The sequence below is a fragment of the Strigops habroptila genome, chromosome 1 (genome assembly GCF_004027225.2).
Source record: "Strigops habroptila isolate Jane chromosome 1, bStrHab1.2.pri, whole genome shotgun sequence".
Lineage (NCBI taxonomy): Eukaryota > Metazoa > Chordata > Aves > Psittaciformes > Psittacidae > Strigops > Strigops habroptila.
Window position 1 is genome coordinate 84,415,138 of NC_044277.2, and position 26,179 is coordinate 84,441,316.

Below are 26,179 nucleotides of genomic sequence, written 5' to 3' on the forward strand. Positions count from 1 at the left end.
CATTTCTACATTTCCAAAACTATTCATTGCTTCACAGACCACCATAGATCCTGACTGAAGACTGATCCTGATTCTTCGCTCCCTCCAGATTTCAGGTAATGTAAATATGCATATCAAAATAACTAGCTTTACTTTGAAAGTCTTGCAAATTCATGTTAAATTCCTTGGAACTAAGTGGTTAAATAGTGGTGTAAAAGTCAGGGGAAGGGAGTGCTCATTTTTTAACACAAACTGTAGCCCTTACAAAAACCCTGTGCCAAGGCGCAGTGGTCAGAATACAAGCCCAGGTTAGACAAAACATACATAACCTGAGAGGGCAGAAAGTTTCCTCACCTGTCAGAAGGTTACCAGTCAATTTAGGATCAGAGGACTGAGAACAGGCTACAGGAGAGAATACCCTCCTACTGATCCTGGAATTGAGTACACAAGAAAACATGACTCTGTAGCACAGTGTTTTGCTCAGCATTGTGTGTATTGGTTCAAGCCTCTACTTCACTAGTATCAAATAACTACTGGAACAGGCATCCAGACTTTTCCTTTCCCAGATGACTGAAGTGGCTAATATACCAGTGAAGCTCAAAGAAACACATTCATGCTCTCTCTCTCAAGTCTAAGAAATGCTTGATTGCTCCACGCAGATTCAGTCCAGGTACTCTCCGGAAACAAGAGATGGAGAAGTCAGTTTGAAATGCTTCAGGCAAAAATGTTCAGCTCAGCCCTGTTCCCTAGATATGCTCTGGGAGTATAAGCTTCTCCAGGCATAGCAGTAAGACAGATCTGATTTGAAGGTCCTAGAAGTGCTTAGGTTTGAGGTAGGCTGCAGGGCATTCACCTCAGGCACTCCTGAGAATGTTGCGGAGCCATGGGAGGTTTTGAAATCAAAACTTAAGGATCCCAGAGGCTTTGGGCATCTCTAACACTGCATGGCAGCTGGCTTTGAGGACAGCAGGTGTTGATTTAAGCATATAAGTTGTGGGTGAAGATAGATTAAAATGTCCAGTTGCTGTTGTTGATCTAATGCTTAAGCTTTCACCTGATGCCATCTTAGACTGACTTCAATACATGTTTTAGTACTCCTTTTACTGGTGAAGACAACGGAAATGTCTGAATTTAATCTAATTTTGTCAACAGTATCAGACTGATATAAAATATGCTAATAAGATCTGGATCCACATATGGAAAATCAGTTTAATCCTGGGGTTGGTTTGTTTTTGGTTGCTTTAGTTTTGTCCTGTAAAAACATGTTTAGAAAAAGAAGTAAAACAAGGATGGAAAAAGTTCTGATCAGCAAGCAGAAAAACAGGGGAAAATTGTTGTTTAGAACACAAACTATTTGGGGTTGTACATTAAGATACAAGAGTTTACTTGAAAAACAGTAATTAGCTAACCCATCTACAGCTTCCAAATGTGGGCTTACCTACAACAAGAACATACAAAAATCTACAGATCTCTAGTAGCCTTCAAGATACATGTACTGAATCATATGAATTCACCATGCTTTTTTCAGCAGAAAATAATAGCACGGGAAGTTTAAAGAAACAGAAAAAAGCTCAAAGCAACACAGTGACAAATGATTGTGTTTCACTCCCTCACAATTGAAGAATTCTGAAACTTAAGCAAACGGGGTTTTGAAACAAATTTGGTCTGTGAAAACATTTCTAGCTAAAATTGTGCTCATCTGATGAAGCATAAATAAAAGCTGAGGACATGGAGGAGTGATGGGGAAGGGAAAAATAATGCAGGCCTTAAAAAGAGACCTACTAGATGACTGTACTTGGTCTCTGTGCAGTATTTTACCCATTACAGGGACACCCTCACACTGTACTTAAGAAGGTGCAGGTTATCTCCCACTAGCAGCTTTGTATTTTTAAAAGAAGTGAAGAACCAGTCATCACCTTTCTTTGACTCTCGTTTATCTCAGGCTGTATCAATGGAGTCTCTCTCAGTGTCAATCAACAGCTTCACTCTGGACCTTTACAAAAAGCTGAATGAAACTTCCAGAGGCCAAAACATTTTCTTTTCTCCTTGGAGTATTGCAACTGCTCTTGCCATGGTCTACCTGGGTGCAAAAGGTGACACTGCAACCCAGATGGCTGAGGTAAGCTCTGAAATCAGCAGGATATCACCTCACAGGTTGTTGCTACATAAATTGCCTTATTCTTCAGCTACGTGGAACAGAAAGGAACAACACAGCAGAACATAATGTTGGTACAGGAAATAACCCTGCTCGTGCTGCCAGCAATCCTGTAGGTCACTGTTCTTCCACTTTATTTCCAAGATCACCCTGCTCTGCACCACCCCAACATTTAGCTTATACTTACAGCTCCTAGGGCACTGCAAGTGGTGTGCCAGAGGGAAGCTACTGACGTTAGAGGCTGCTGCTGGTCTTACTTGGAGCTCTACCTTCCATTTTAATTGTCCTTTGAACAGAATAATTCACCTGATATGGTGCTCAAATAGTAATAAAGAGACAACTGCATTAAAAAAAAAAAAAAAGGGAGCTCAGACATACTGCAAAAAAAGAAAGCTGGAGATAATATCACTGCTTTTAGACCCAAGATGGTTCTGGAAACAGTATATCTGCTTTCTCATACTGCATACCAAAGTTAGTAAGCTCTCCTGCACAGAAGCAGTACAAATACCTTTGCTTGTGATATAGTCCATAAATGAAGTCATGCTCCCACAAATAATGGAGACATACTACTACTGAAAATATAATTTCACTTGTGCCCACTTTTACAGAATTTTTCAATCTTTGTACTCTTTTAGGTTATACACATTTACTTACACACATTAAATGCAGAGTTTTCCATTTGTGTCCCAGCAGTAAGACTCTGAAGTGCACTACTCTGTTTGTTGTGTTCGGTCATGATCTGAACATAAATTCCATACAGCTAAGCACAAACTGAACATTTATCCAAATAAATTGACCATTTACCTAAATAAATTGATGTTTCAGCCATAATACTGATCTATTATTAAGCAGTGAATGCGACTGAAGTCTATATAGTAATGATACAGTTATAGAGGCTAAATAAAGAGTAAGGTCTTGTCCTTAATAACTTTAATAGACTAACCATCACTGGGCATGACTGAATTACCATAGAAAACTAACATACTTATATAACCGTTGAGCACATTTATCCTCAAATAACAAGCTGCTTTTATGAACATTTATCATCATCACAGGTTCTTCATTTTAACCAGACTGCAAGAGAAGGAAGTTCATCTGGGAAAACAAGGCCTTCTCTGGGGAGTCCAAAGAGAAGAAAAATGGTATTTATTACAACAAAAGACTCCGAGAAAAAAAATCTCTGAGACGGGAATAGTTAAACACAACTACTGCTTTAGCCTTTTAACATCTGGTTGTCTTCAGTCTGTATCTACTGTTGCACTTCTTAGTAAGAACTATATATAGAAAAAACAAATGCAAACAAGCAGGCAAAGTTATTGTAAAACTCATGAACTCAGGCCTCCAAAAGCAGAACTGAGACACTAACAGCACTTTGATTTGCCCTAATACCTAAAACCAAGTTTTAGATTTAGTCTTGGTTTTAGTTGGTCTATGGAAGCATCAACAAACCAATTGCCCTAATATGCTTAGGACAATTCTATCTCTTGCCAGCTTCAGTTTGGGGTTTTTTTGCTGTAGTGAAAAACAATTACTGCATTCACACCTGACTCCAGCCCTACACAATAAACTCCTTTCTGCTTTTCTCATGCATGAACGCATCAGGCAAACAAAATTCCCCTTTCAGCTAACATACCGCTTCATCAGCTCGCCGGAGGCCTGCCACCAGGGGGAACCGGTTTTTCATCAAATGAATTCCTTAACCACGGAAAGGCTTGTAAACTCAAACAAGCCATGTTCCTTTAGCACAGAAACTAAAATAAAGCTCAAAGAAACTAGATTAGACAAACTGGAAATAAAAGGGGGAAGGGAATTATATCATCCTCTGCCTAGATGGCAGGGGATTAATCTTCAAAATGAATCATTATACCCACGTTCATTTTAGCAACTCACTGGCATTCTGAGTTGTAGCAAAGTCTGCCTAATCTGGTCCTTCAGATATTTCCCTCTATTACCTTTTCAAGTCTGTTCCCATCCCATTGCAAAACCCAGCCTCTCCTATTCCATGTCCTCTGGCTACTAAATTCTTTCCTAGGCGTCCTTCCTAGTAGCCCATATCTCAGCATGAGTGAGAAAACACTAGAGCAAGGAATGCCACCCGACCAACGTTATGACAAATCACCATGAGTCAGTGGCACAGACTTAGTATCTCTCATGCAGGGCACAGTATACACCATGAAGGAGGAGACTGCACCCAAGCAGCTGGAGGGGAGCAGCTAACAGGTAGCAGTTTATTCCTCCATTATCAAAACAACAGCTGGCAACAGCTGGCATGCTCCCTGAGACCATCAACACTGACACCCAGGACAAGCTCCCTCCAAAATCTAAATAGTAACAACAAAATTCATGTGAAATAGAGAAAACCTGGATAGTTGGTAAGTCCATGCCCTGATATTAGCATCTGTCAGAACAGAGCACCTCCTCAAAAGCTGCCAGGCTGCACTGATAGGTCCTTGTAAAACTGAAAATTAGGCCTGACCATGACTGAAATGAGGAGGGTCCTGGGTCCTGATGTCCCCAAAGGCCTACACAGCACAACGGAAACAGATCATCGCCCTAGAGACAGAAAACAATTTGTCCAATTATACACAGTACTGCAGATGTGTAACATATTAAAAAAACAGCTCCATCATCCAAAACTCCTTTTTAATTAAAACATCATGGACAATTTAAATAACCACAGCAGGTGCGACACATCAGAGAGAGAAAAAAATCCATACTAATTGGTGTGTCTTCCCAAGGATCCTGAGCGCAAGCAAGCTGAAAACGTCCACTCTGGCTTCAAAGAGCTCCTGTCTGCCATCAACAAACCCAGAAGTACCTACTTGCTGAAGAGTGCCAACCGACTGTATGAGGAAAAGACCTACTCATTACTGCCTGTGAGTTTACATCTTTACTTGAGAATATTTTGACATTAAGAGGGATTATCAATAGAGATTATAAAAAAATTCCAAATCATACCACTGTGGTTTCAGGGAGCACACCATGACAGCCATGTGGGGCCAGCCTTGGGCAGACAAGAGGTCCATTTGTTTACAACAGTGGGCAGCAGTTTAGGAAATGCATGAGAACAAGGCATGCTGTGTAGTGATGTTTCTCCAGAATCTGCTGCAGTCACCAAGTGGTCTGCAGCTCAGGGACTTCATGAATTTGCAGACTTGCCTTTTGAATCTACTGCAACCCTCATCTAGGGAACCCTCACCAGTGGCTGTGTCTTTTGAGACTGCTGCCTGTTGGCATCATTACTGGTTTGTTTTTCCACTAAAGGACGCTTCTCCATATCTCTGGTCATCCTCCTCCTCTGCCTCTGTATCTTTTATACTCTAGCATTTCTGAGACAGAGGCAGCCAAAGCTTCACAGAGAACTCAGGCAATGGGCTCACCATAGCTTTATACAGTGCCATTCTATATATTCTATCATTTGTTCACTACTTCTTTCTTTGTAACTCTTGAATTTGCATTTGCCTTTTGACTATTGGGCAGATTTTTTTCTAGCAACTGTCCATTATAGCTTCAATACCTCATTCCTAAATGGTAATAACAATTTTCTATACTTTACACTTCACTGGCTCATTTATAAATATTTTAATATTTATATTTTAATGTAAACATTTAGATCTTGGTTTTATAGAATAAATACTTTAGCACAGACCCCAGCACGTATCCCTGTGGTACTCCAGTAGTAATAACCCTTCACTGTGAAGAGTTTCCTCCTACTCTTGGTTTCCAGTCTTTTAAACAAACAGGACCTACCTCTGTACTCCCATGGATGTTTAGTCTTTGGTGAGAAGTCTTATGAAATGCCATTTGGTAATCCAAATAGATAGACTGTGATGGCTCAACCTTGTTGCCCATACACTTCCCAACACCTTCAAAAAACTCCCAGCAGATTGGTGATTTAGGATTTCCTATTACAAAATGCCGTTGACATTCCTCCAATACATCATGTTTATCCCTATGCCCACTACACCCATTCTACTTATTTGCCCTGTACAGTCTCATGAGTTTGTAATCACCTGCATTTTTGAAATCTTTTTAAAAACTCGTGTTGTATTAATCATCTTCCAGTTTCTTGGAAGGTGGTTTCAAATGAGATTACTGTGCTTTGATCTTGGAGTTTGTTTGGTCTCCTAAGTAATTAGTAATTTGTCCTTCTGAAGTTTATTGCTCATTTTCTCCATAATCTCATGCTTTAGAGGAAATCTGAAGAATTTCCTGCTGGGAATCTCCATGAACTGTTTCACAGCAGACAGCAATGCAAACATTAATTCTGCTTTTTTTGCCACGACTTTATTCTACCAGAACTTTCCCTTTATGCCTAACCCTTTATTGTTCTCACAAACTCTTGGCAGGTTACTCACCTTTGAAGCATACTAAAAGCCTTGTTTCAACTTCATATGAGAATATTCTTCTGTCTTGTATTTTATAACGGAGGAAGGAAGTATTTCAATTACATAAAAAGGTCATTTTGAGAAGTTAAAAAACCCCCAAAACAAAACAACAAAAACCCAAAGAAGAATGTTTGTTTCATGGGGTATTTCAAAATTACAAATTTGCATCTTGGATTTCAAACACAAAAATTTGAAGCATCAGATTCCTTGAGACTGAAGTTTGATCAGTCCTTACTTAATATTTAGCATAGAATGTATTAGACCTTATTTAAGGGTTATCCCATTTAAAACAAAGTATATTTTCTTCAATTAAGTATCAGCTGATTGTACAATCTGTTGAAGTGATTATTTCTAACATTTTTATAATTCAAATTTAAGTAAATAAGCATAATTTTCCAATTTTATATTTCAGAAATTCTTACAGCTCGTTACAAGCTACTACAATGCAAAGCCACAAGCTGTAAACTTTAAGACAGCTGCAGAGCAAGCCAGAGCACAAATCAATATTTGGGTTGAAAATGAAACTGAGAGTAAGTACCACTCTGGTGGCTTTTTCTTGTCTAGCTTTCAAATAATTTGTATTTCCACATGTATTGCTCTTGTAGTCTTGAAAACTCAGGGGAGGTGATGAGCAAAGCACAGTTAAATAGCTTAAAGAATGTCTCTCTCCAAACCGATGCTCCTTACAATGTCCTTCCCCTGATTCTTCATGCCATAGCTGCTTCTGAGTTATTTCTGTTCGCAGGAAGGCACAGGTAGATACTGATTGGCTTCACTCTGATTAGTGAGGGGTTTACTTCTGCTTTCTTCAGCTGCCTGCAGCCAACTTCACAGAATATCCAAGCTTTTCCACTTTACCCACTTTACCCACTTTCCAATGCCATTTACTGTCATAACTGCAATAAATATAGATATACTTCAAAAGCCATTTTAAATGGCACAAAAAATGCACACTAAAAACCCCTCCCAAATGCAAACGTTTTTGCTAGAGGGGTAGGCACAGAGAAGGCACAATTAAAATTGGTGAGTTATATAGTTCCACTGAAATAAGAGTTCTATTTGTCTGATTTTGCAGGGAAAATACAGGGTCTGCTGCCTGCAGGATCTCTCAATTCTCGCACTGTGTTGGTCTTAGTAAATGCCATTTATTTCAGAGGAAATTGGGAAAAGAAATTTCTGGAGAAAAATACTTCTGAGACACCCTTCAGACTGAGCAAGGTAAATTCCTTGTCTATATGCCTGTTGTCATATGTCAATATGTCTATTATCGAGGAGCAAGAAACTTCTAAATACTTCACCTGCATTTCATATGCCACTGAAACACTCCTTGTAGCTGGACACATGGTATAAACTCACTAAGAACAGCAACTGTGAAAATAACTCGGCATTATCTTAACCATGCATATTCATAAGATTTTTAATTAATGGCTCTTCAGTATCAAAACACTTGAGAATGCCATGGTTAAGCAGCTTAAGGACAAGAGGAAATAAGTATCAAGGTCCCACTTTCAAAAGAGATTGAGTTGCTTTTGAGAGCACTTCTTACACGCCTACAGCTCTTTTCTGCTTTTGAGACACAGTCTATACTCTGAGTTCAAGGAAACTGAATAAGCTATTCATCCCTCACATACCCTGGGTCTTGCATAAAACCTCAGAGGGAATTTTCATGGGGCTGTCATTTTAGCTGAGTGCACGAGGATGATGTATTCAGCATACATGGAGGGCACATTATTGAGCTGACAGTATTTAATGTACTGATGATTCACAGTAGCTGACTGCATGCAGATTTCTGGACTATATTAAAGGCAAGCAAAATTATTTGTCAATGGGAAGTATCTTGTTTGAGATAGATTATGAGTGTAAACACCTTTTGTGCGCCAGGCAAGGTGAAGCAATTATGTCAATGATGTGACTGTGTACCTGAAACCTACTGTGTACCTACTATGCTACATGTGTGGTTTTAGGATCCGTCATGGTACATGGTTGTGGTGGGTTGACCTTGGCTGGCCACCAGGTAGGTGCCCACCAAGCCTCTCTATCACTCCACCTCTCAACAGGACAGAGAGAAAAACAGGATGAAGAGCGCCTGGGCCAAGATAATGACAGGGAGACATTTACCAATTACTATCCTGGGCAAAAATTCCTTGGCTTAAGGAAATTAATTTATTGCAAATTAATCAGAGTAGGTTAATAAGAAATAAGACTAAATATAAAACACCTTCCCTGACTCCTCCCTTCTTTCAGGCTCAACTTCCCTCCAAACTCTTCTATCTATCCCCCAAATGCAGCGCAGAGGGATGGGGAATAGAGATTGCAGTCAGTTCGTCACATGTCTCTGCTGCTCCTTCCTCCTCACACTTCTTTACTCATGTGGAGACTCTCTCACGGGATAGAGTCATTCATGTCCAACGTGAGTCATTCCCATAGGCTGCAGTTCTTCATGAACTGCTCCAGCGTGGGTCCCTTCCAGGGGTGCAGCCCTTCAGGAACAGACTGCTCTGGCGTGGCTCCCCTGCGGGGCCACAAGTCCTGCAGCGAACCTGCTCCAGTGTGGGCTCCTCTTTCCATGGGGCCACAGGTCCTGCCAAGAACCTGCTCCAGTGTGGGCTTCCCACAGGGTCACAGCCTCCTTTGAGTGTTCCCCTGCTCCAGTGTGGGGTCCTCCACAGGCTTCAGGGGGGGTACCTGTTCCACCATGGTCTTTACCACATGCTGCAGGGGAATCTTTGCTCTGGTGCCTGAAGCATCTCCTCCTCTCCTTCCTCACTGACCTTGGTGTCTGTAGAGCTGTTTCTCTCACACATTCTTATTCCTCTCTCCCAGCTGCTGTTGCGCAGCAGTTTTTACTCTTTCTTAAATATATTATCACAAAGATGTTACCAATATCACTGACTGGCTCAGCTTCGACCAGTGGTGGGTCTGGAACTGGCTCTGCCTGACATGGAGGCAACTTCTGCAGTCTTCACACAGAAGTCACCCCTGCACTTCCTTGCTACAAAACCTTGCTATGTAAACCCAATACACTGCACACAGAGACAGTTTAATTCACAGGATACATCATAGCAAAGCCTGTGAATAGATAAACTTTTGCACTCAAATATAACAATGTGAAGCTGAGAGTGGATGTATTAGTAAAAGCTCTGTGAACAAAGCACAGCATAAGAGTTCAAAAGACTAAGGGTAATGCAATTCCATCTGGTAATCCAGTCCTCTGTGGTTTGGGGAAGAGGAAAAGTCAGCACAAGTCACAGAAAATATGATTCGGAAGCCAAGTGAGATGATCAGTATTGCCTGGAAGGATAAAACAGGCGAAAGGGTTGATGGCATCCCCAGGAAGAAAGTGAACATTTTTTCCCCAATCAAGGCCCTTATTCCAGAAATGTAACTTTTGGGAGAAAACATGAAACACAGCAGTTATTGTTTATCAAAGCTAACTCCTTTATTTTAAAATGAGAAATATATTACATGTGATTCAGTTAGCAGGTATGTATGTGTCTATGCTGATTTTTTTGTAAGGATCCCAATGACTTTGAAAAGGGGGTATATGTGATACTGTACAAAGGGTACTGTGTATCCAAATGCTGGTGTGTCTTGTACTTGTTCGCAAATTTTTGCTTTCAGTTCAACGAAGCAAGTAAACGTCCATTTTAAGGAATGAAGTAACACTATTTTATGTCTGAATTTTTTCACAGACCAAGACTAACCCGGTACAGATGATGTTTCTGAGAGATACGTTTTTGATACTCCATGAAACAACCATGAAATTCAAAATCATTGAGCTGCCATATGTGGAAAATGAACTTAGCATGTTCATCCTCCTACCAGATGACATCAATGACAACACTACTGGTCTGGAACTGGTAAAACTGACTTACTGTTGCATTACATACACTGATAGGATAACAAAAATAGATTAAAAAAGTGAGGAAGAACGAGCTTCAAAATCATGGTAGAATAGGTTCTGATGTGTGCATACTTTGTTTCATAAACACCATTATTTCCCAGCTCCTAAGCTGAGGGCATCTGATAATATTGCAAACATAGTATTTTACTTACGGATGCATCTAGAAGCTATGTCTGCACAACTGGCCTACACTGCTTTGCATCCTCTTTTCTAATGCCAGAATAGCACAAAGCAAGCATGGACCAAATCTGAATCACCGTGTTCTAAAGTTATCTTCTCCTAACAGCTGTATTAATTCATTTTTGTGCCATTTGCAGACCAGATTTGCATCTGATATTTTGTGGTGGTTTCTCAAACTAAGTGTTGCCTATCCTGTCCCAGAAGGTACCAACAACCACTCATGACCACGCCAGGATAAGTTTCAGATTCCAAACAGATCAGGGCAAACATCTCTTTGTTTGTACTCAGGTCCCATGCATTCCACTTATTTCCCACTACTGGGAGAAAAGTTATCCATATACACACACAGCAAGAGCTTATTAATATCATTATAAGCCACACATTGCAAAAAAGCAATATTCTTCATACCAGGAAAAACAAAGAATTAACTACTCTGAGGTTTCAGGCCTATACCTCACCAGCTTTAAGAAAATAAATAGGAGTATAAGTCACTCAGCACTTCGCAGGATTATGCCCTACGAATATGGTGCATGTTCCAGCTGTACCCACTGCTGGTGGCTGGGTTTTGTTTTACATGTTCTTGATGAGTGTTATGACACTGGTATGTGCATGTCTTGTCTCTGTCCTTCACACTCCAACTGTTTTCTTCCTCAACTCATTGCAGCTGGAAAGCGAGCTGACCTATGAGAAATTGGCGGAATGGACCAAATCAGCCAATATGGTGAAAGCTGAAGTGGATCTGTACCTGCCCAAGTTGAAGGTGGAAGAGAATTATGACCTTAAATCCACGTTGAGCAGCATGGGGATACGAAATGCTTTTGAACCAGTTCAGGCTGATTTTACGGGGATGTCTGTGAAGAAAGATCTTTTCATCTCAAAAGTTATTCACAAAGCTTTTGTAGAGGTCAATGAAGAAGGTACTGAGGCAGCAGCTGCCACAGGTGTCCTGGTGCTGAGATCAAAAGCACCAACACTGACTTTTAAAGCTGACCACCCTTTTCTCTTCTTCATCAGACACAACAAATCACAAACCATTCTCTTCTTTGGCAGACTCTGCTCACCCTAGTCAGAGTTACTCCTTGCCCTGCAGAGCCAGAGATGCTTGCTTGCTAGCGTAGAGGCAAACCCCAAAGCCTGAAACTCCTGCTGCAACTAGGCGGAGAAGGACCTTGACCCTTTCTCCACCAGACCGCACACCTTAGGGCTGGAGGCATAGCTCCATCTGTACTTCCCTCTTACCCTGAAGGGACAACCATGACAGTGCCAAGAGGAGTGCAGAATGCCTTGCATCCACAGAGCAATGCTGGTTTTCACTCAGACCAGGCCATCAGGGTAGCTCTGTCCTAACTATTATTAGCTATAGCATTTCTATCCCTTCCCCTCTGAGCAGTGTATACAAACGCATGCTAACACAGTCCCTCTCCTCACCCCCATGACTAGAACCTCTGACCCAAACGTGGTCTCAACACTTACTCTCAGCCTACAGCAATTACATCCTACTTAGCCCTTGATTAGGTCCTTACATTGCAGCTAGAGGCAGACCCTCCACACATCCAAGGCCTGTGGCCATCCCCTTGTCTTCCTTCCACATCCCAGCTGCAAACCTTCAGCAGCTCCGAATTTAACCTCAAATTAGCTTCACATGTCACTCCACAGCTTTCCTTAAAAGAAAAAATAAATTAAAAATACACGTCTACAGGGGCTATTTGTCTCACTCAGACCCTCGGGTACACGAGGAGGGCCCAAGCCTGCACAGCAATAGCTCGCTTTTCCTTAAAACAAGCCCTGCTTCAAAACTAATCACTAACAGTTATAACCCCTCATGGGTTGGGGTGGTTCCTGTCCGCTGTGCCACGAGAGGGAGGCAGAGCTGGAAAATCACCCGCTCTGCCCAGGAGAGGCCCAAGGAGATACTAAACGGACGGGGACGGTTAATGGCTCTCGGCGGGAGGGGGCAGCGCCCGCGCCGCCATTTTGGCTGGAGTTGCTGCGGTACTTCCTCGTTCGTGGCGGCCAACGGGGGAGCGCCGCAGCCTCCGGCTCAAGCCCGGGGCGCGGCTGAGGAGGGGCCGAGATGCCGGCCTTTCCTCCGGCTCCGCGGCGCTTCCGGGAGGAGGCGAGCGGGGCGGCCGGGCGGGTGAGTGTGCTGGGGACGCCGTTCCCTACGGGGAGCCTTGCGCTGTAGAAGCTGCGCGGTGTTGCTTTTGTGAATTCCCCCCCCGTGGTTTCTGCTTCTTGTCGGCTGGAGTTGCAGTGGTGTGTAGAGGGTGTGTTGTATGGGTAGGAATGATGGGGGCACCCAGAAATGTTGAGTTTTGACGTCTTTCGTGGTGCTGAGCCCAGCACGGGCCCAGAGGAGGGTCTTCTCGCCTTGAGGAGTGATAAGCCGTTGTCGTCTTGTGCCTGAGCTTGCTGGGATGGGGTCAGACCTTGGGGACCCCCTGCTCCTAACTACTCCTGCTGAGGCCCCCCGGAGCTGAGGGCCCGTGGTATCAGCGCTCATGGAGCTGTGTCATTCCCTGTATCCCTCTACTCACCCCAGAGAGGTGCGATGTGAAGAGCTGCTGCCTGGAGCTGTCGGCAGTGTTGCCTTTCAGACCTCTGAACATCGCTCCTAACTTTCCTAAACCTAAGTGAAGCTTTTTTTCCTTTCGAGAAAGGTTGCTTTGGTTCAGAGGGTGGAAAAAGGGATGTCGTGGCACATACGCAGCTTCCTCTGTGGAGATGGACACCACCTGATGTTCATCACCCTCTGACTGTGTTTGAAACAGTTGGTTTGTGATTCCTCTGAGGCAACTGCATATAGTGGGCACTAATCTGTGTTGTACTCCTGGTGGCATGTGTCTCTTGGGCCACAGGCTGGAGCTCCCTGCACCCTGCTCTGGCCGGGTGCCCCCTTGGCAAAAACAGCAGCAGGGAGAGACACTGTCGTGTCACTGTTGAAGCTAGCTACAGCCTGTCCCTAAAGACTGTCCTAAAGCATAGGTGTCTACTGCTGAGAATATATGCTTCAAATTCATAGTGGTAGGAATGCACAGAAACCTCCACAGGGAGACCAGAGGAATGAGTTGCTGCCAGCAAACCCTGTGATCACTGAGGGTTTTGCAGCAAGCAGTTTACAATTGAGTGACAAATACGTGCTTGTGTCATACATTTTTTTGTTCCTTGAAGTGCAGTCATTGTGTATCATGTACAAAAATGCTCTGATGAGAAGGGTATCAGTGGTTCCATTGCTATTTCTGAGCTGCAGAGAAAGCATGGATGACTGAATAGATGTAACTGCTAGCCTTGTGTCTCAGCTGTTGAAATGTTACTTATAATTTGATTAAATGCACTGATTTTCAGGTAGGCAAATGGCACGAGTTTGCATCCTTTTATCTGTTAGATCTTGCTTGGTGTGGCAGCCCTGCAAAGACTTTCTAGATAATAACTGCTTGTAGCTGTCACTATTCCTTTGGGTTTTGGCCTACAGGTCAAAAAAATCTTACTGCTAGTAATCTGCAGGTATTGGGACAGTAGGAAAATTTGAGGTTTTGCTGTAACCACCACAAACTGAAAATGCAAAGTGCCTCTTAGTTATACTTTAAAGTACATGTAATTAAATTACTCATTTCAGACAGAACTGGAGGATTGTTTCCACCTAATCCTGCACCCTGTCTCCACCCTCCCTTTCAGTTATGGGAGAAGAGAAACAGGAGAAAAGTTACTACTGTTCGTAGGAAAGCTACTAACAGGAAATGTTCTTAGGTGGAAAATCATGCATGAAGGAGCTTGTCCTTTAGACCTAATTTTTTGAGATAATGAATCAGTAGTATGAATCAGGTGTTGGTTTTTTATTTTGTAGCAACCTATCAGCAGTAGACACTGCCTTAAGGGAAGAAAAATTGCAGAAAATTTTACTACCAACTGATACCATACCATGTCTGCTGATACTTATCCGTAGTTAAGTCAGCATTCTAGTATTTATAGCTTCTTTTATAGGTGTGTGGTTTAGTCTCAGGTTAGCTACCTACACATCTGAGGTGTATATCATATATATGCCTGATACATACATACAAGTTACATATGTTGCAGTGTGCATGTACCATAAAGTTATCTATAAGCAGTGTTGGGTTTTTTTGTGTGTGTGTTTCTGTGTTGCAGGCAATAAAATGGAACTGAAATGGACTTTGATACTACAACAGGAAATTACAGTAATCATCATGCTGACCAAGTAACTTTTTTTTATTATTTTTTAATCTTATAGGTCAAGTAATTCTGCAGACGTCTGCCAGAGTCGCTGTTAAGTTTAAAACACAGCATGCACATGTATCAGTAAGCTGAAGGTAATACTGAAGATATATAGGCTTAGAGAAGGTGAGAATTCAAATTCTGCTATTGTGATACCTAACCTTTTGCTCTCGTTTTCCTATAAAGGCAAATCATTGTCTTTTTGAGGTCAAAAGAGATTTGTTTCAATAAGTCCTAAACAAAATACTGTTGTATTTGATTGTCTCAAAAGATGTAATGTTATTTACATAGTAAAGAGTCTGATGACACTGGTGGGAATTGCTATCTCTCTTATAGGTATGGGATTAAAATACAAAAGCAAACAATAAATCACTAAAATAACTAAAGTGCCTAATACGGGGTTTAAGGTGCTTGTTCCACCAAATCAGTTTTTCAGTGAGTTCATAATTTTCCAATCTAATTGTGACATTTTCTGCATAGTTAATTCTGGGAAATGTAAAAGACAGAAATAGCTTGTCAGTTTATATTCAAATGAGTTTGAGCCATTCTTGGTTTATATTTTATCTCCCAGGCTTTGAACCATGGATAGCCTCCGTGCAGCAAATACCACTTTTGCACTCGACCTCTTAAGAAAGCTGTGTGAGAACAGAAGCGGGCAGAATCTGTTCTTCTCTCCATTTAGTATTTCTTCTGCATTGTCTATGGTTTTGCTGGGTTCAAAAGGTAACACTGAAGCCCAAATAGTAAAGGTATGTCTAAATAAACCTAGTGTATTGAATTTGATGGGACTATATGAGCAGCAAATCTGTATTATAGACTGTGACCTGAACTTCTGCTAAACTATTAGAGGTCTTTATTTGGTATGTATGTAAGCAGTACCTGTTTTTATTGGTTTTCTAGGAGGACCTTTCTTTGGAATGAAATTCAGAGCTTTCTGTTTGGTTTTGTGTGTGGTTTTCTTGCGTTTGGTCTTTTGAGGCAGATCTCCTCTCAGTATGTCTTGGAGAGTTACCTGGGATTTTTTGTGTAGGTTTGGTGAATCTAGCTACATAAAATACTTTCTTCCACTATGTTCTTTTTGCTTAATATCAGACTATACATGTTTTGAAAATGTAGCCAGGCTCAACTTTTTTTAAACTTGCTCAGGTGGCAAATACCACTTGGTGTATTTTTTACATATGCAACTGACTGTATTAAATGTATAATCAGCCATTTTTGTTCCTACGTTTGCCTCTTTTGGGAAGTGGAAAAGGAGTATAAACACATTTTGTTTTTGTTTTATGGAAGTTTCTCTAAAATTGTATTGTTGCCATTCTTGGAGCCATCTGGGGGTGGTCCTGGGCTACTGGCTGTAGATGGCCCTGCTCGAGCAAGGGGGTTGTACCAGATGATCTCCAGAAATTCCTTCCAACCTTGATGGTTATGTGATCTTCTAATGCTCGGCTTGAGTGAAGGAAACTAAATACTGCTGACTTTTCTGCTCCCTAATTCATTACTTGTACAACATCTGTCTGGGTGCGTCATATGTGACTTGCATGACAAGCTCCAGATGGGAGGCTTGATGAAAAATCTTTTGTCTTCCAAGTCAGTTTTTTAAACCCAGAAGTCATTTAAAAAAAATCATGTTGAAGCAAGTGTGTTTAGGGAGGGCATGGACTCTTGCTGAGGATGTTTGTCTTTCTACAGGTGCTTTCTCTGAAAAAAGCTGAGGATGCTCACAATGGGTATCAATCATTTCTCTCTGAAATTAACAATCCAAACACCAAATATATACTGAGAACTGCTAACAGACTTTATGGAGAAAAGACGTTTGAGTTTCTCTCAGTAAGTAACCATTAAATTTGTGGGCGGTTTTTTGTTGGGTTTTTTTCTTGGGTTTTTTTTTTTTTTTTTCAGTATGATGTGTTGGCTTCCTATTTCCTTCAGAGGTCTAAGGCAAGCTTTGGACTTTACTTTCCAAATTTTCTGGGCTGACACCTACCAATGCAGTAGATTATGCCAGAGTCTGGTATCTGAACTTGGTGGAGAAGCTCCTTTTACATAACCTGTGACCCAAGTGCACAACTGGTACAAAGCACTATAAAATCCATCAGACTCCTAAATCTTCAGGGTTCTATGATCCATTCATATTTTTGGCTGTGGGACAAATAGTTGACTTATCTCTTTTCCCTTGATAGTGTGTAAATATGATATAAAAGAATTGTTATTCCTCTTCAGCATGGGCAGTATTTTGTAGTTCCTCTGTTACGTAAGCCATCCAAAGATCATACTGAGAGGAAAGCATGACTTGTAAGGTTTTCCTTATCAGAAGATCTGAATAAGGATAGTAGGTATTGTGTTACATGTTCCCTAAGAGCAGGAAGATAAAAGGCTCTACTTTCCCTCTCTCTTCCCTCCCGCCACCCCAGGAGTAATTTATGGTGATTCTTTTTATGAAGAATGGTAGTGTTTAATTTGTCTAATAGATAAAACCTACATGGGTTGTAGTTTAAAACTTTGCATCTGTGTAATAAAGATCTAGCTATATTAAATCAGACAGAAGGTGTGGGGTTTTTTTCCTAAGAAAAAACAGTTTACCTTCTGAAGAGTTTTCTATTAGCTTGGGAGGTTTAACAATGAAATTTATGTAGAGAGAAGCTTACAAAATCGTATGTTCTCTCACTGAAGAAAAAACAAACCAACCAACCCAACAAAAACCCTAGCCACATCAGTTTTCAGTTAAGTTACGTAGAACTTTAGCATAGTAAACCTGCCATGTGACTTTAACATAGAGTGGACAGTTCCTAGTTCAAATACGTGGTATCAAACCTAACAGGAATGTGTCAGCAAAACTTCAATGGCTCAGTATGAAGCTGGAGGAGAAGAGTGGGCAGATTTTCTTGGTGTATTTAGGATCATTTATGGCTGAATGAGAGTAAAATATGTTGTTGAAAAGCTCTTCTGAATGTCCATGTTAGTCATTTGTAGAGTTGAGTCAGAAATCCTACCATGCTGGACTAGAGCAGACTGACTTCATGCGTGCTTGGGAGGATTCCAGAAAACAAATAAATGGCTGGGTAGAGGAAAGGACTGAAGGTGAGTGTTTTGCAAGGTGCTGTGTTGTATTTAATGCTAGCCATGGCTTGGGTAAAGAGCTATTACAAGATATAATATTGTGAATTAAAGAAAACCCCAAATATTGAGCTCGTGCTCTGTTTGGTACATAATACTCTTATCTATTGTGTATTATTACAGAATAGGTACTATATTAGATAATTAAATACATGTCAAACTGTTTAAAAAAAAGAATTATTTTTTTTCTATGTGTCATAAAGGTAAAATTCAGAACCTGTTGGCAGAGGGCATTCTTGATTCACTGACCAGACTTGTTTTGGTGAATGCCATCTATTTCAAAGGCAACTGGGCAAAGCAGTTTGACAAAGAGAGGACAGCAGAAGTGCCCTTTCACATTAACAAGGTATGATGTGCTAAAATGCTGACAATCCACTGTTACTCTGAAGTACTCTGAAATGAGAATACGTTTAATTCTGAAGGGGGGGGGGGGGGGATCATTCAAGCAGGGTTACCTTGGGTAGGCTGTATGAAATTCCTTATATCCTCTCCCTTTAATATGAACACCTTTTGTTTAGTTTAAGTTTTGCATAATTACTAGAAACTTTAATATAACAATTAAGTATTTCTTTCATTCTGTCTCTTCTTTTTGCCTTTTACCCTTCTTGTTTGTTTGGGAGAGGTAGCTCTCTACGTAGTGACAGAACTTAGAACTGAAGAGAACAGTTGAGTAAAGCTACCAGGCTATTTGAGAGTTGTGAACAATTTCACAGAAGTCAGTGGGCTTTATTATTTCATGATAAAACTGGTGAGGATAAGAAAAGAAATTTTCCTTTAGGTTGTAGGCAGAAAGCTGCACTTACACGTGCAGAAACTTCGGAGTGTAAGTCTTCAGTCAGTGCTTTTTTTCTGCATTTCTACCACTGAACTGATCCAAAATAAATGTAAAATTAAAAAAAGAAGTCTCCTTTGAAGATCTCCATGCCATACCTACTTGCTTTTAGAAGTATACCAGTGCTATTCAAGAAGCCTTGGCTACTATCATGAGCAGGCCATGGCTGCCCCTCAAGATCACCTCAAACTCTGGGTCTGCCTCCAGATGTCACTAGCAAGAACTGGTAACATGACTTCCTTAACTTACCTGCTTAAAATAAACTCTTCAAAATTAAAGCCCTCATGCCTGACTTCAAACTTTCCCTCCCCCAGTGGTGAAATATATTAGCTTGAACTGCTAATACGCCTTTTCGATAAGGGAATTTTGCTGCTCACCCCATACTCCCTACTGCAACACTTCAGAAACCACTGGACTGACCTGATTCCTGCTGCCTTGCCCTCTCACTGTTGAAGCATGTTGGAAAAGCTAGCATGGTATCTAGGCATACTATTCAATTTTCTTTTCCTTGGACTAGTACAGATGTAGGATGTCCTGAAACTACGAAAGGGATCCAGAGAACTATTGGAGAAAATTAAGATGTAGGATTTGGAAATGCTGCCTTGGCTTACCCAAGGAACTTGCTTTTAGACATGTAGAGAACTGCAAATCTTCTTCCTTGTAAAACTTAATGGATAAAGTTTGTATTTTCATCCTACTAATGACTAACCACTGATGACCTGCAGAAGTGTGTGAGTAGACTCAAATGAGCAATTGGCAATCTGAGGTGTAACCTGCAGTTTTAAGATAGCTGTCTTACAATCTGTCCAGCAGGAAAGAGTTATGTTAACATCCCAAGAGCCTTTCCAGCGTCCTGTGACGTTACTTCTCTGATGCTTGTACCTCTTGCAACTTAATGATTTTCACGTGCTGTGTAGCCTTTTCTTTGCTTATTCATCCTTTTCACGTGTCACTGCTGCAAGATAATTTCTGCCATATTCTCTGTGGGCATTGTTTCAATGGGCTTTACTTTTAAAAACAAAAAACTACTTACATGCTGATCTCATGAAGGTAAAGGAGAAAGTAATGAAGCTCTTAACTGAAAAGGAAGAAAATAATGATGTGAATTATAGTAGCTGATGACCACGTGAAAATGGAAGGAGATATCGGAGAATGAAATTTCGGAGAAAAATCTTTCCCCTTTTTACTATCCATGTGATTTAAGAATTTAAAATAATGCTCTCACTTTCTCAGTATTTTTAATATAATTTTAAAATATTTCAATTTCTCATTGTTACAGCACTTGGAGCCACATAGACTAAAAATGAAAATACCTACGTTGAAATAGCTCTGCATTCATTTAAAGCAAGGAACATGGGTCCTACTTCTTAACCAGCTCTGTTTAGTGCTTGTCACTAGTTGTTAAGAGAACAAATGCCTTTTTGCCTTAAAGGAAACTTCACAGAAATTTTCACAGCAGTAACTAAAAATTAAGTCTTAGGGATCCTTACTTCATCACAAAAGGCAGTGGTGAGGCTGTGTTCTGTGGTGCTTTTGGTTCTCTTTAGTCAAATTATTAAAAGCCCTAAGTAACTGGATGCCTGCTTTGTATTTTGAGACCAGCATACTCACTCAGTACTACCTGTTGACATCTCTTTACTTTTAGGAAGAGACCAGACCTGTGCAGATGATGTGCAGGAAGGATAAGTTTAACATAGCCTATATTTGCGACTTGCAGACCAAAGTCCTTGAGCTCCCTTATGTTGGTAATGAACTCAGCATGATTATCCTACTCCCTGATGCAACTCAGGATGGATCCACTGGCTTGGAAAGTGTAAGTTGTTGAGATAAATGCGAAGACAGTCTCTGTCCTTCCAGGGAAGAAAGTTTGATGTTGCATATAGAACTGCAGTTCAGTTCCAGAGCTGTTATGTCACTGGTGCTCAGCACTAAGTGAAGACCTGACCCTTCTCAGCAGCAGATGTAAGCTGTGGTTATGGTGAGGACATGGTGTGGTGAGAGGGGCATTGGGGAAGCTCTTAGGAAGTCCTATAGCTTGTCCCATAGATCTTCTGTTCAGAACAGCTGACAGGTTGTCCCTGGCCTACTTATGGGAAACAGGCTCACAGGAAAATGTAGGATCTCTTCTGTTGTGGAGATATGACTCAGTTTTTGGCTATTTCATGCCCTGAACAAGAATTTATTAATAAGGTTTTCTAACACTGACTGCAAGGGGTTATTGTGAGCAGACTTTTTCATCAGCCTGTTAACCTGAAGGAAGATCTTTTGGTTAAGAAATAGAAGAACTGGGTTGGGTTTCTTTGGGAACTTGTCATCAGTTCTGTGCCTTTGCTTCCCATATGCAAAAATGTCAAAAAACCCCTAATCTAACATGTTTTATAAAGGTAAACTTTACATGGAAGGGACTGATCTTTATTGTATCTACCAAAAAGCATGTGGGATTGATCTTGGCTTGGGCTGTAGTCTCTAGTGAGAAGCAGAACTTGCATTTCTGGCTTGAGATGCTCTAAATCCTGGAAAAAAGATGCATGTTATGCACTGTGTAAACAAACACAGTAATTACTACTTAAGGCTGAGTAAAACTGTCTCTTCTTATTTTAATTATGTAAATATTTGGGTTTTCTTTAGCTGGAAAGAGAACTTACATATGAGAAGCTGATAGATTGGCTTAATCCAGAAGCGATGGAATCTACAGAGGTGAAGGTGTATTTACCCAGATTTAAACTGGAAGAAAATTATTATCTGAAACCCCTCCTGAGCAGCATGGGAATGCCCGATGCGTTTGACTTGGGGAAGGCAGACTTCTCGGGGATTTCAGCTGGCAACGAGCTGGTGCTTTCTGAAGTGGTTCACAAGTCCTTTGTGGAAGTCAATGAAGAAGGCACTGAAGCAGCAGCTGCCACGGCAGGAGTGATGATGATGCGCTGCGCGATGATCGTTGAAGAATTCATTGCGGATCATCCCTTCCTCTTCTTCATCCGGCACAACAAAACTTCCACCATTTTGTTCTGTGGGAGATTTTGTTCTCCCTAAAAAGGAGATGTCTTGGCTGCCATTGCACAGTAACTTTCTGTTTCTTTGGAATAGGGCTACTCTTTTTGCCCTAATTGTCTCTTTCAGCTGTGCCTCAATCCCATTCTGTGGTTTTCATCTCAGGCTTGATAGAATAACAGCTACTTGGATACACAGAGCCACTGCCATCTAAATCAACTCTTAGCCTGTGCGCCTGAGTGCAGAGATGTCTTAACTTCTTGCTGCCACAAGAAACATCCCACTGGCTGAGCCAGTGCTTCATCTCTCCTTGCAGTTCTCATTTCGGCTTTACTTTCTGTGGCCCCCTGGCAGAGAGTTGTGCAGTGACCTCCCACTGGAAAAGACGGTGTTAATTTGGTTCTGACAAGGCTGGAGTGTGTCTTCAGCTCCCCTCCCCCTTTTTCCTCCCATCCCATCTTTTTTTTTTTCTTTTCCTTCCAGACTCATCCATTTAATCTCTTGATACATTCTCTAGAGATGAAAGGAGCCTTTGGCAGCCTGTTCCAAGTGTTGCTAAGCATCCTGATGAGACAGGGTTTTTGGTAATAACTGGACAAGCACTTAGGCAAGAATGGGAATAAAAATATGGCTTTGCACCAAGTGTCCTTGTAGTGTAATCACGGAGTGAGAATTGTTTTATCAGCACAGGACACCTGAGTTTATTACCTATCACATGGTTCTAGTCCTTTAAAGAAGAACGTAATGAAAAAGCATATGGTGCCTATGCAATATTTAAATAACAAATACTTTCTGCTATTATTATAAATTTTTCCTGTTCATTGTTTCTTAAACATTTTAATGCAACTGTATAATACCAAAGATACAGCTGACATAGCCTTCCTAGTACAGTGATTAATTTGTTTTGCTGTTTCTATTCCTAAAATAATAAAAGAAGTTGAAGTGCTGCAAGACTTTTTAACTATAAATTATGCTTTTATTTCTTAACTCTGCAGTCTGAAAATGGCCCTAACTTAGCTGTTTCTAGTAACTGGAGTGAAAGTCAAGAAGGGTGTGTATCAGCAGGGATTGGTGCACAGAGCTTAGCGTGAGAGGCAATTTCTGATGAAGCCCCTGTGCACCAAATAATTAAGGATTCACAACAGCCCTGCACTTCATTCACCAGAAACCTTCATTACTGTTACTACCAGGCACTACCAGGGCTCCCAGACGCATACCTTGGACGGGCCCCTTGCACTTGTCCCACGGGGCAGAACCCCCCGATCCTGTACCGGCCGGCCAGGAGGGGTTGGTTTTCAACTCGGCTCCCGCCCTCCTGGGTGAGAACACCAAGCCCTGCTCCGAGGCCGTGCTCCCGCCCCCCGCAGCCTCTCTCCGCCCCTCTCCGCGCCCCGCGGGTCTCCGCGCTTGTCTCCGCGCTTCCCTCCGCGCCGGTCGGGGAAGGCAGACAGGCGAGTGGTTTTGGGCTGCGCTGGTGCTTCGCGGGGCGGGAGGGGGGCACGGCAGTCTTCTCCCTAGCCCCTCCCTCCCAGTGCTTTGACGGGAATGGGGCGATAACGGGATGCAGAGCGGGGTGCGCCCCGTGTGTCCCTTTCGCGGCGGCGGGGTCTGCGCGGGGCGGAGTGCGCTTCTCGGGCAGCCTGGGGGGGGGGGGGGGGAGGCTGTAAACCGGCTGGCTTCAGTGAAACCAGCCGGAAGGTGCGGCGGTGTCAGAAACTGGAACTAAAAGTACGTGTGCTTTTGGGTTTGTGTTTGGATTTTTTTGTTTTGTTTTGGGTTATTTTGTTTATCATAAAGTTAGACAAAAGAACGTTGCAAAGATGCAGGACATTTGTCTGGCAGCAGAAGCAGATAGTGTTATTTTGCAATTCCTGTAGAAAGACTGCAGACTCCTCCATGTAGTTGGGCAGTACCAGTGACAGTTTCGTTGGGCAGCTGCCCTGGTTGCTGGGGCAGATGCACAAATCCTGCCTCCCAAATGGAACTCCTTGAGGAAACAAGCTAGAAACAGTCAAATGCAAAAGTCCCCATGCAAGCAAGCAGAGAGAAGCAGGAAGGTTTTCCAACGAAGCACTGCTGCTGCTAGCCTGTGTGTAGGTTTTTGCTCCTGGCCCGGCCCTCACACCTTCCACCCTGCTCCAAGGGCATCCTAGGGAGCATCTCACCAAAATTAATCCCTGCTCCAGCTGGGCAGTGTGAGGCCTGAAGTTCTGTCTGTTCTGTGCTTCACTTCTGCCTTCGCTAGCCAGTACGTCACCTTCAGCTCACAGCACCCCAGGCTCTGTCTGTGTGTCAGGGGCTGCCCAGCCCTGCTGGGGCTCAGGTTTGTACCTGGCTGAGGCATGCAGGTAGTTCACTTGTTCTGGGCAGAACAGGCTGGCGGAAATAGCAGCGCTTTACAGGGCTGAAGGTAAGTGTGCGCCTAAGCCTTTGGCATCATTGACACCTTTTTGTGGCATGAAAAGGGTCAGCTTGCTGAAAAGTGTCCCTGAGCAGTTACTGCGAATGTTCTCTCTGCAGGATTTGGGTAGAAGAGTGGGGTGAAAGCAGCATGAGTGAGCTCTCCAGGGTGTGCTGGGCCTGTGAGGCTGAAGGACTTTAACTTGCAATCCTGTCAGCACACATACTTCCAGTTTCAAGTTAGAAGGCAAGGAATTTTTTAAAATAATGTCTTTAAAGTTATCATGATAGGGAAGGTTGGGATATATAATATAAGTGAAAAAAAATAAGTATGCTTTTTCAATTTGAATGATTTTTTTTTTGAAGAAGATGCACTGGCAATGAAATTCTTGCTGTTTCTGTACCCAGCTGCAGCAAGATTAATCCAGCCTTTGCTCTGCAAGTCACGCAAGGTTAGGTTAGGTTTTTGACGAATGTTACCCAGCGTCCTCACTGATGTTCGATTTTTCAGCTATAACCATGGCGAACCTGTGTAATGCCAACACCAGATTTGCACTTGATCTGCTTAGAAGATTTAACGAGACCAACCCAACAGGCAATGTTTTCTTCTCTCCTGTCAGCATCTCTGCTGCTCTGGCCATGGTCCTTTTAGGGTCCAAAGGTAATACAGAGGCACAGGTGCTGAAGGTTAGTAAAAAATAAATAATTCTCTTTGGCTTTATGTTTTATTTCCATTAAAAATTGTTGTGGTTTAGTGGAAGGAAGATGAAAGGTTTATGTTGTTTTTATGTGCTCAGGACAAGATTTCTGTCATGCTGAGTCTTCCTCGGGCTCTTTTCTGCAGTTACCTCCTTCCTGCCCTGCTCCAGTTAATTCTTGAAGCAGGAAACTGATTTCATTAATTAATCAGTCTCCATTTAAATCGATTGGAGTTTCCAGCAGCATAGTTTTTGTCAGATGTTTTGACACAGAACTCTTGCTTTGTAGTACAAGGTCACCAATGGTATGCTTATTGCTAATAATACAGATGTGTATTTCGTAAGAAACACGATAGTTTTATATGTAAAGTGTAACAAGTATGATGCTACCTAAGTATCAGTATTTTAGTAGCAGCTAGGCATTCAGATATCTTGGGGGAGCTGAGCCCACATGCTTATTCTTACCTTACGTTAGGTAGGATAGTTTAAGAAAAATAATTACAAATTACAAAAATGGTGTACGTAGGAGTGCACCAGTTTCCCATGAGCCTCCTGCATGGAAGGGACTTAGTCACTATTGATTAGGCTAACGCCTGCTAGCACAAAGAAGGGTGTATGAGGCTTCTCATTGTAGTCATCATCATGTGTTTGCCTATGAATAATTTCACCTTTGTATTCTGGACTTGAGGAGGAGCTTTTTGTACTGTTGAGTTGATGCCTACTGAATAAGACAATAAATTAGGTTCTCGCTACTTGTACAAACAGACTTTGAACATATATTTCATGTAATCAAACTGACAGCCCCACCTAGGATAAACTTACTGACAGCAGAAGTCATGCAAAAGGAACTTGGGGGAAAAATGTGTTTCAACATAGTCACCTTCAGTAATGCGTGTTCCTGTACCATAATGCATTACTTTTGAGAACATAGCTAGTTAAGGAGACAGATTGGTAACCGTCAAGGGCCGTTCTCAAGCATATAGGAATTTGTTTCCATGATCATAATCCTATTTTAAGTTGCCTCCATGATGTTTTTGCTCAGTTATTCATATGTACAACACAGCTTGCATAAGGGTGGACAGCAAGGCCTGACCGAAAGCCCAGTGAGATAAAAGAAGGGCTTTCCTTTGAGTCCAGTGGCTGTATCACAGCAGTCGTCCCTACTGAGAAATAGATGGTGTAAGTTTGAATGTGAACATCCCTGCTTTGGTGTAGCCTTCCCTGTCAGTGAGGTCTGGCAGCTTCTGCTGCCATATCTGTAAGCCCTGGCCAGCCACCTTGCCTCTGGGAAAGGAGGTACTGGTGAAAAGA

At 41.9% G+C, this 26,179-nt stretch overlaps 2 protein-coding genes across 6 annotated transcripts in view; both read left to right on the plus strand.

The window, feature by feature from the left end:
- On the plus strand, positions 1–22,727 carry LOC115604706. Its single transcript, XM_030478081.1, has 16 exons — positions 1–95; positions 1,922–2,098; positions 3,190–3,276; positions 4,873–5,010; positions 6,935–7,052; positions 7,598–7,740; positions 10,215–10,382; positions 11,271–11,671; positions 13,778–13,821; positions 14,750–14,819; positions 15,414–15,585; positions 16,523–16,660; positions 17,794–17,911; positions 18,151–18,293; positions 20,425–20,592; positions 21,408–22,727. Exons 2-16 carry the CDS (start codon positions 1,931–1,933, stop codon positions 21,810–21,812), a joined length of 2,481 nt encoding a protein of 826 aa, XP_030333941.1. The 5' UTR covers positions 1–95; positions 1,922–1,930; the 3' UTR covers positions 21,813–22,727.
- Positions 18,231–26,179, plus strand: part of LOC115605871 (leukocyte elastase inhibitor-like) — a 14,352-nt gene continuing 6,403 nt past the window's right edge. Inside the window, exons 1-2 of one of the 5 annotated variants that reach the window (XM_030480983.1) lie at positions 18,231–18,293; positions 24,682–24,857. In XM_030480983.1, the coding sequence (XP_030336843.1) occupies positions 24,690–24,857 (168 nt within the window). In that variant the 5' untranslated portion in view covers positions 18,231–18,293; positions 24,682–24,689. The other 4 variants (XM_030480965.1, XM_030480991.1, XM_030480974.1 and 1 more) reach the window with 4 other exon arrangements.

Excerpts from the sequence above, each read along its gene's own strand:
- LOC115604706 (XM_030478081.1), top strand. The coding sequence starts at position 1,931 with ATGGAGTCTCTCTCAGTGTCAATCAACAGCTTCACTCTGGACCTTTAC. Across the intron at positions 11,672-13,777 it reads GGCAGACTCTGCTCACCCTA|TGCAGTCATTGTGTATCATG; the intron begins GTCAGAGTTACT and ends TGTTCCTTGAAG. Across the intron at positions 14,820-15,413 it reads GTAATCATCATGCTGACCAA|AACCATGGATAGCCTCCGTG; the intron begins GTAACTTTTTTT and ends TCCCAGGCTTTG.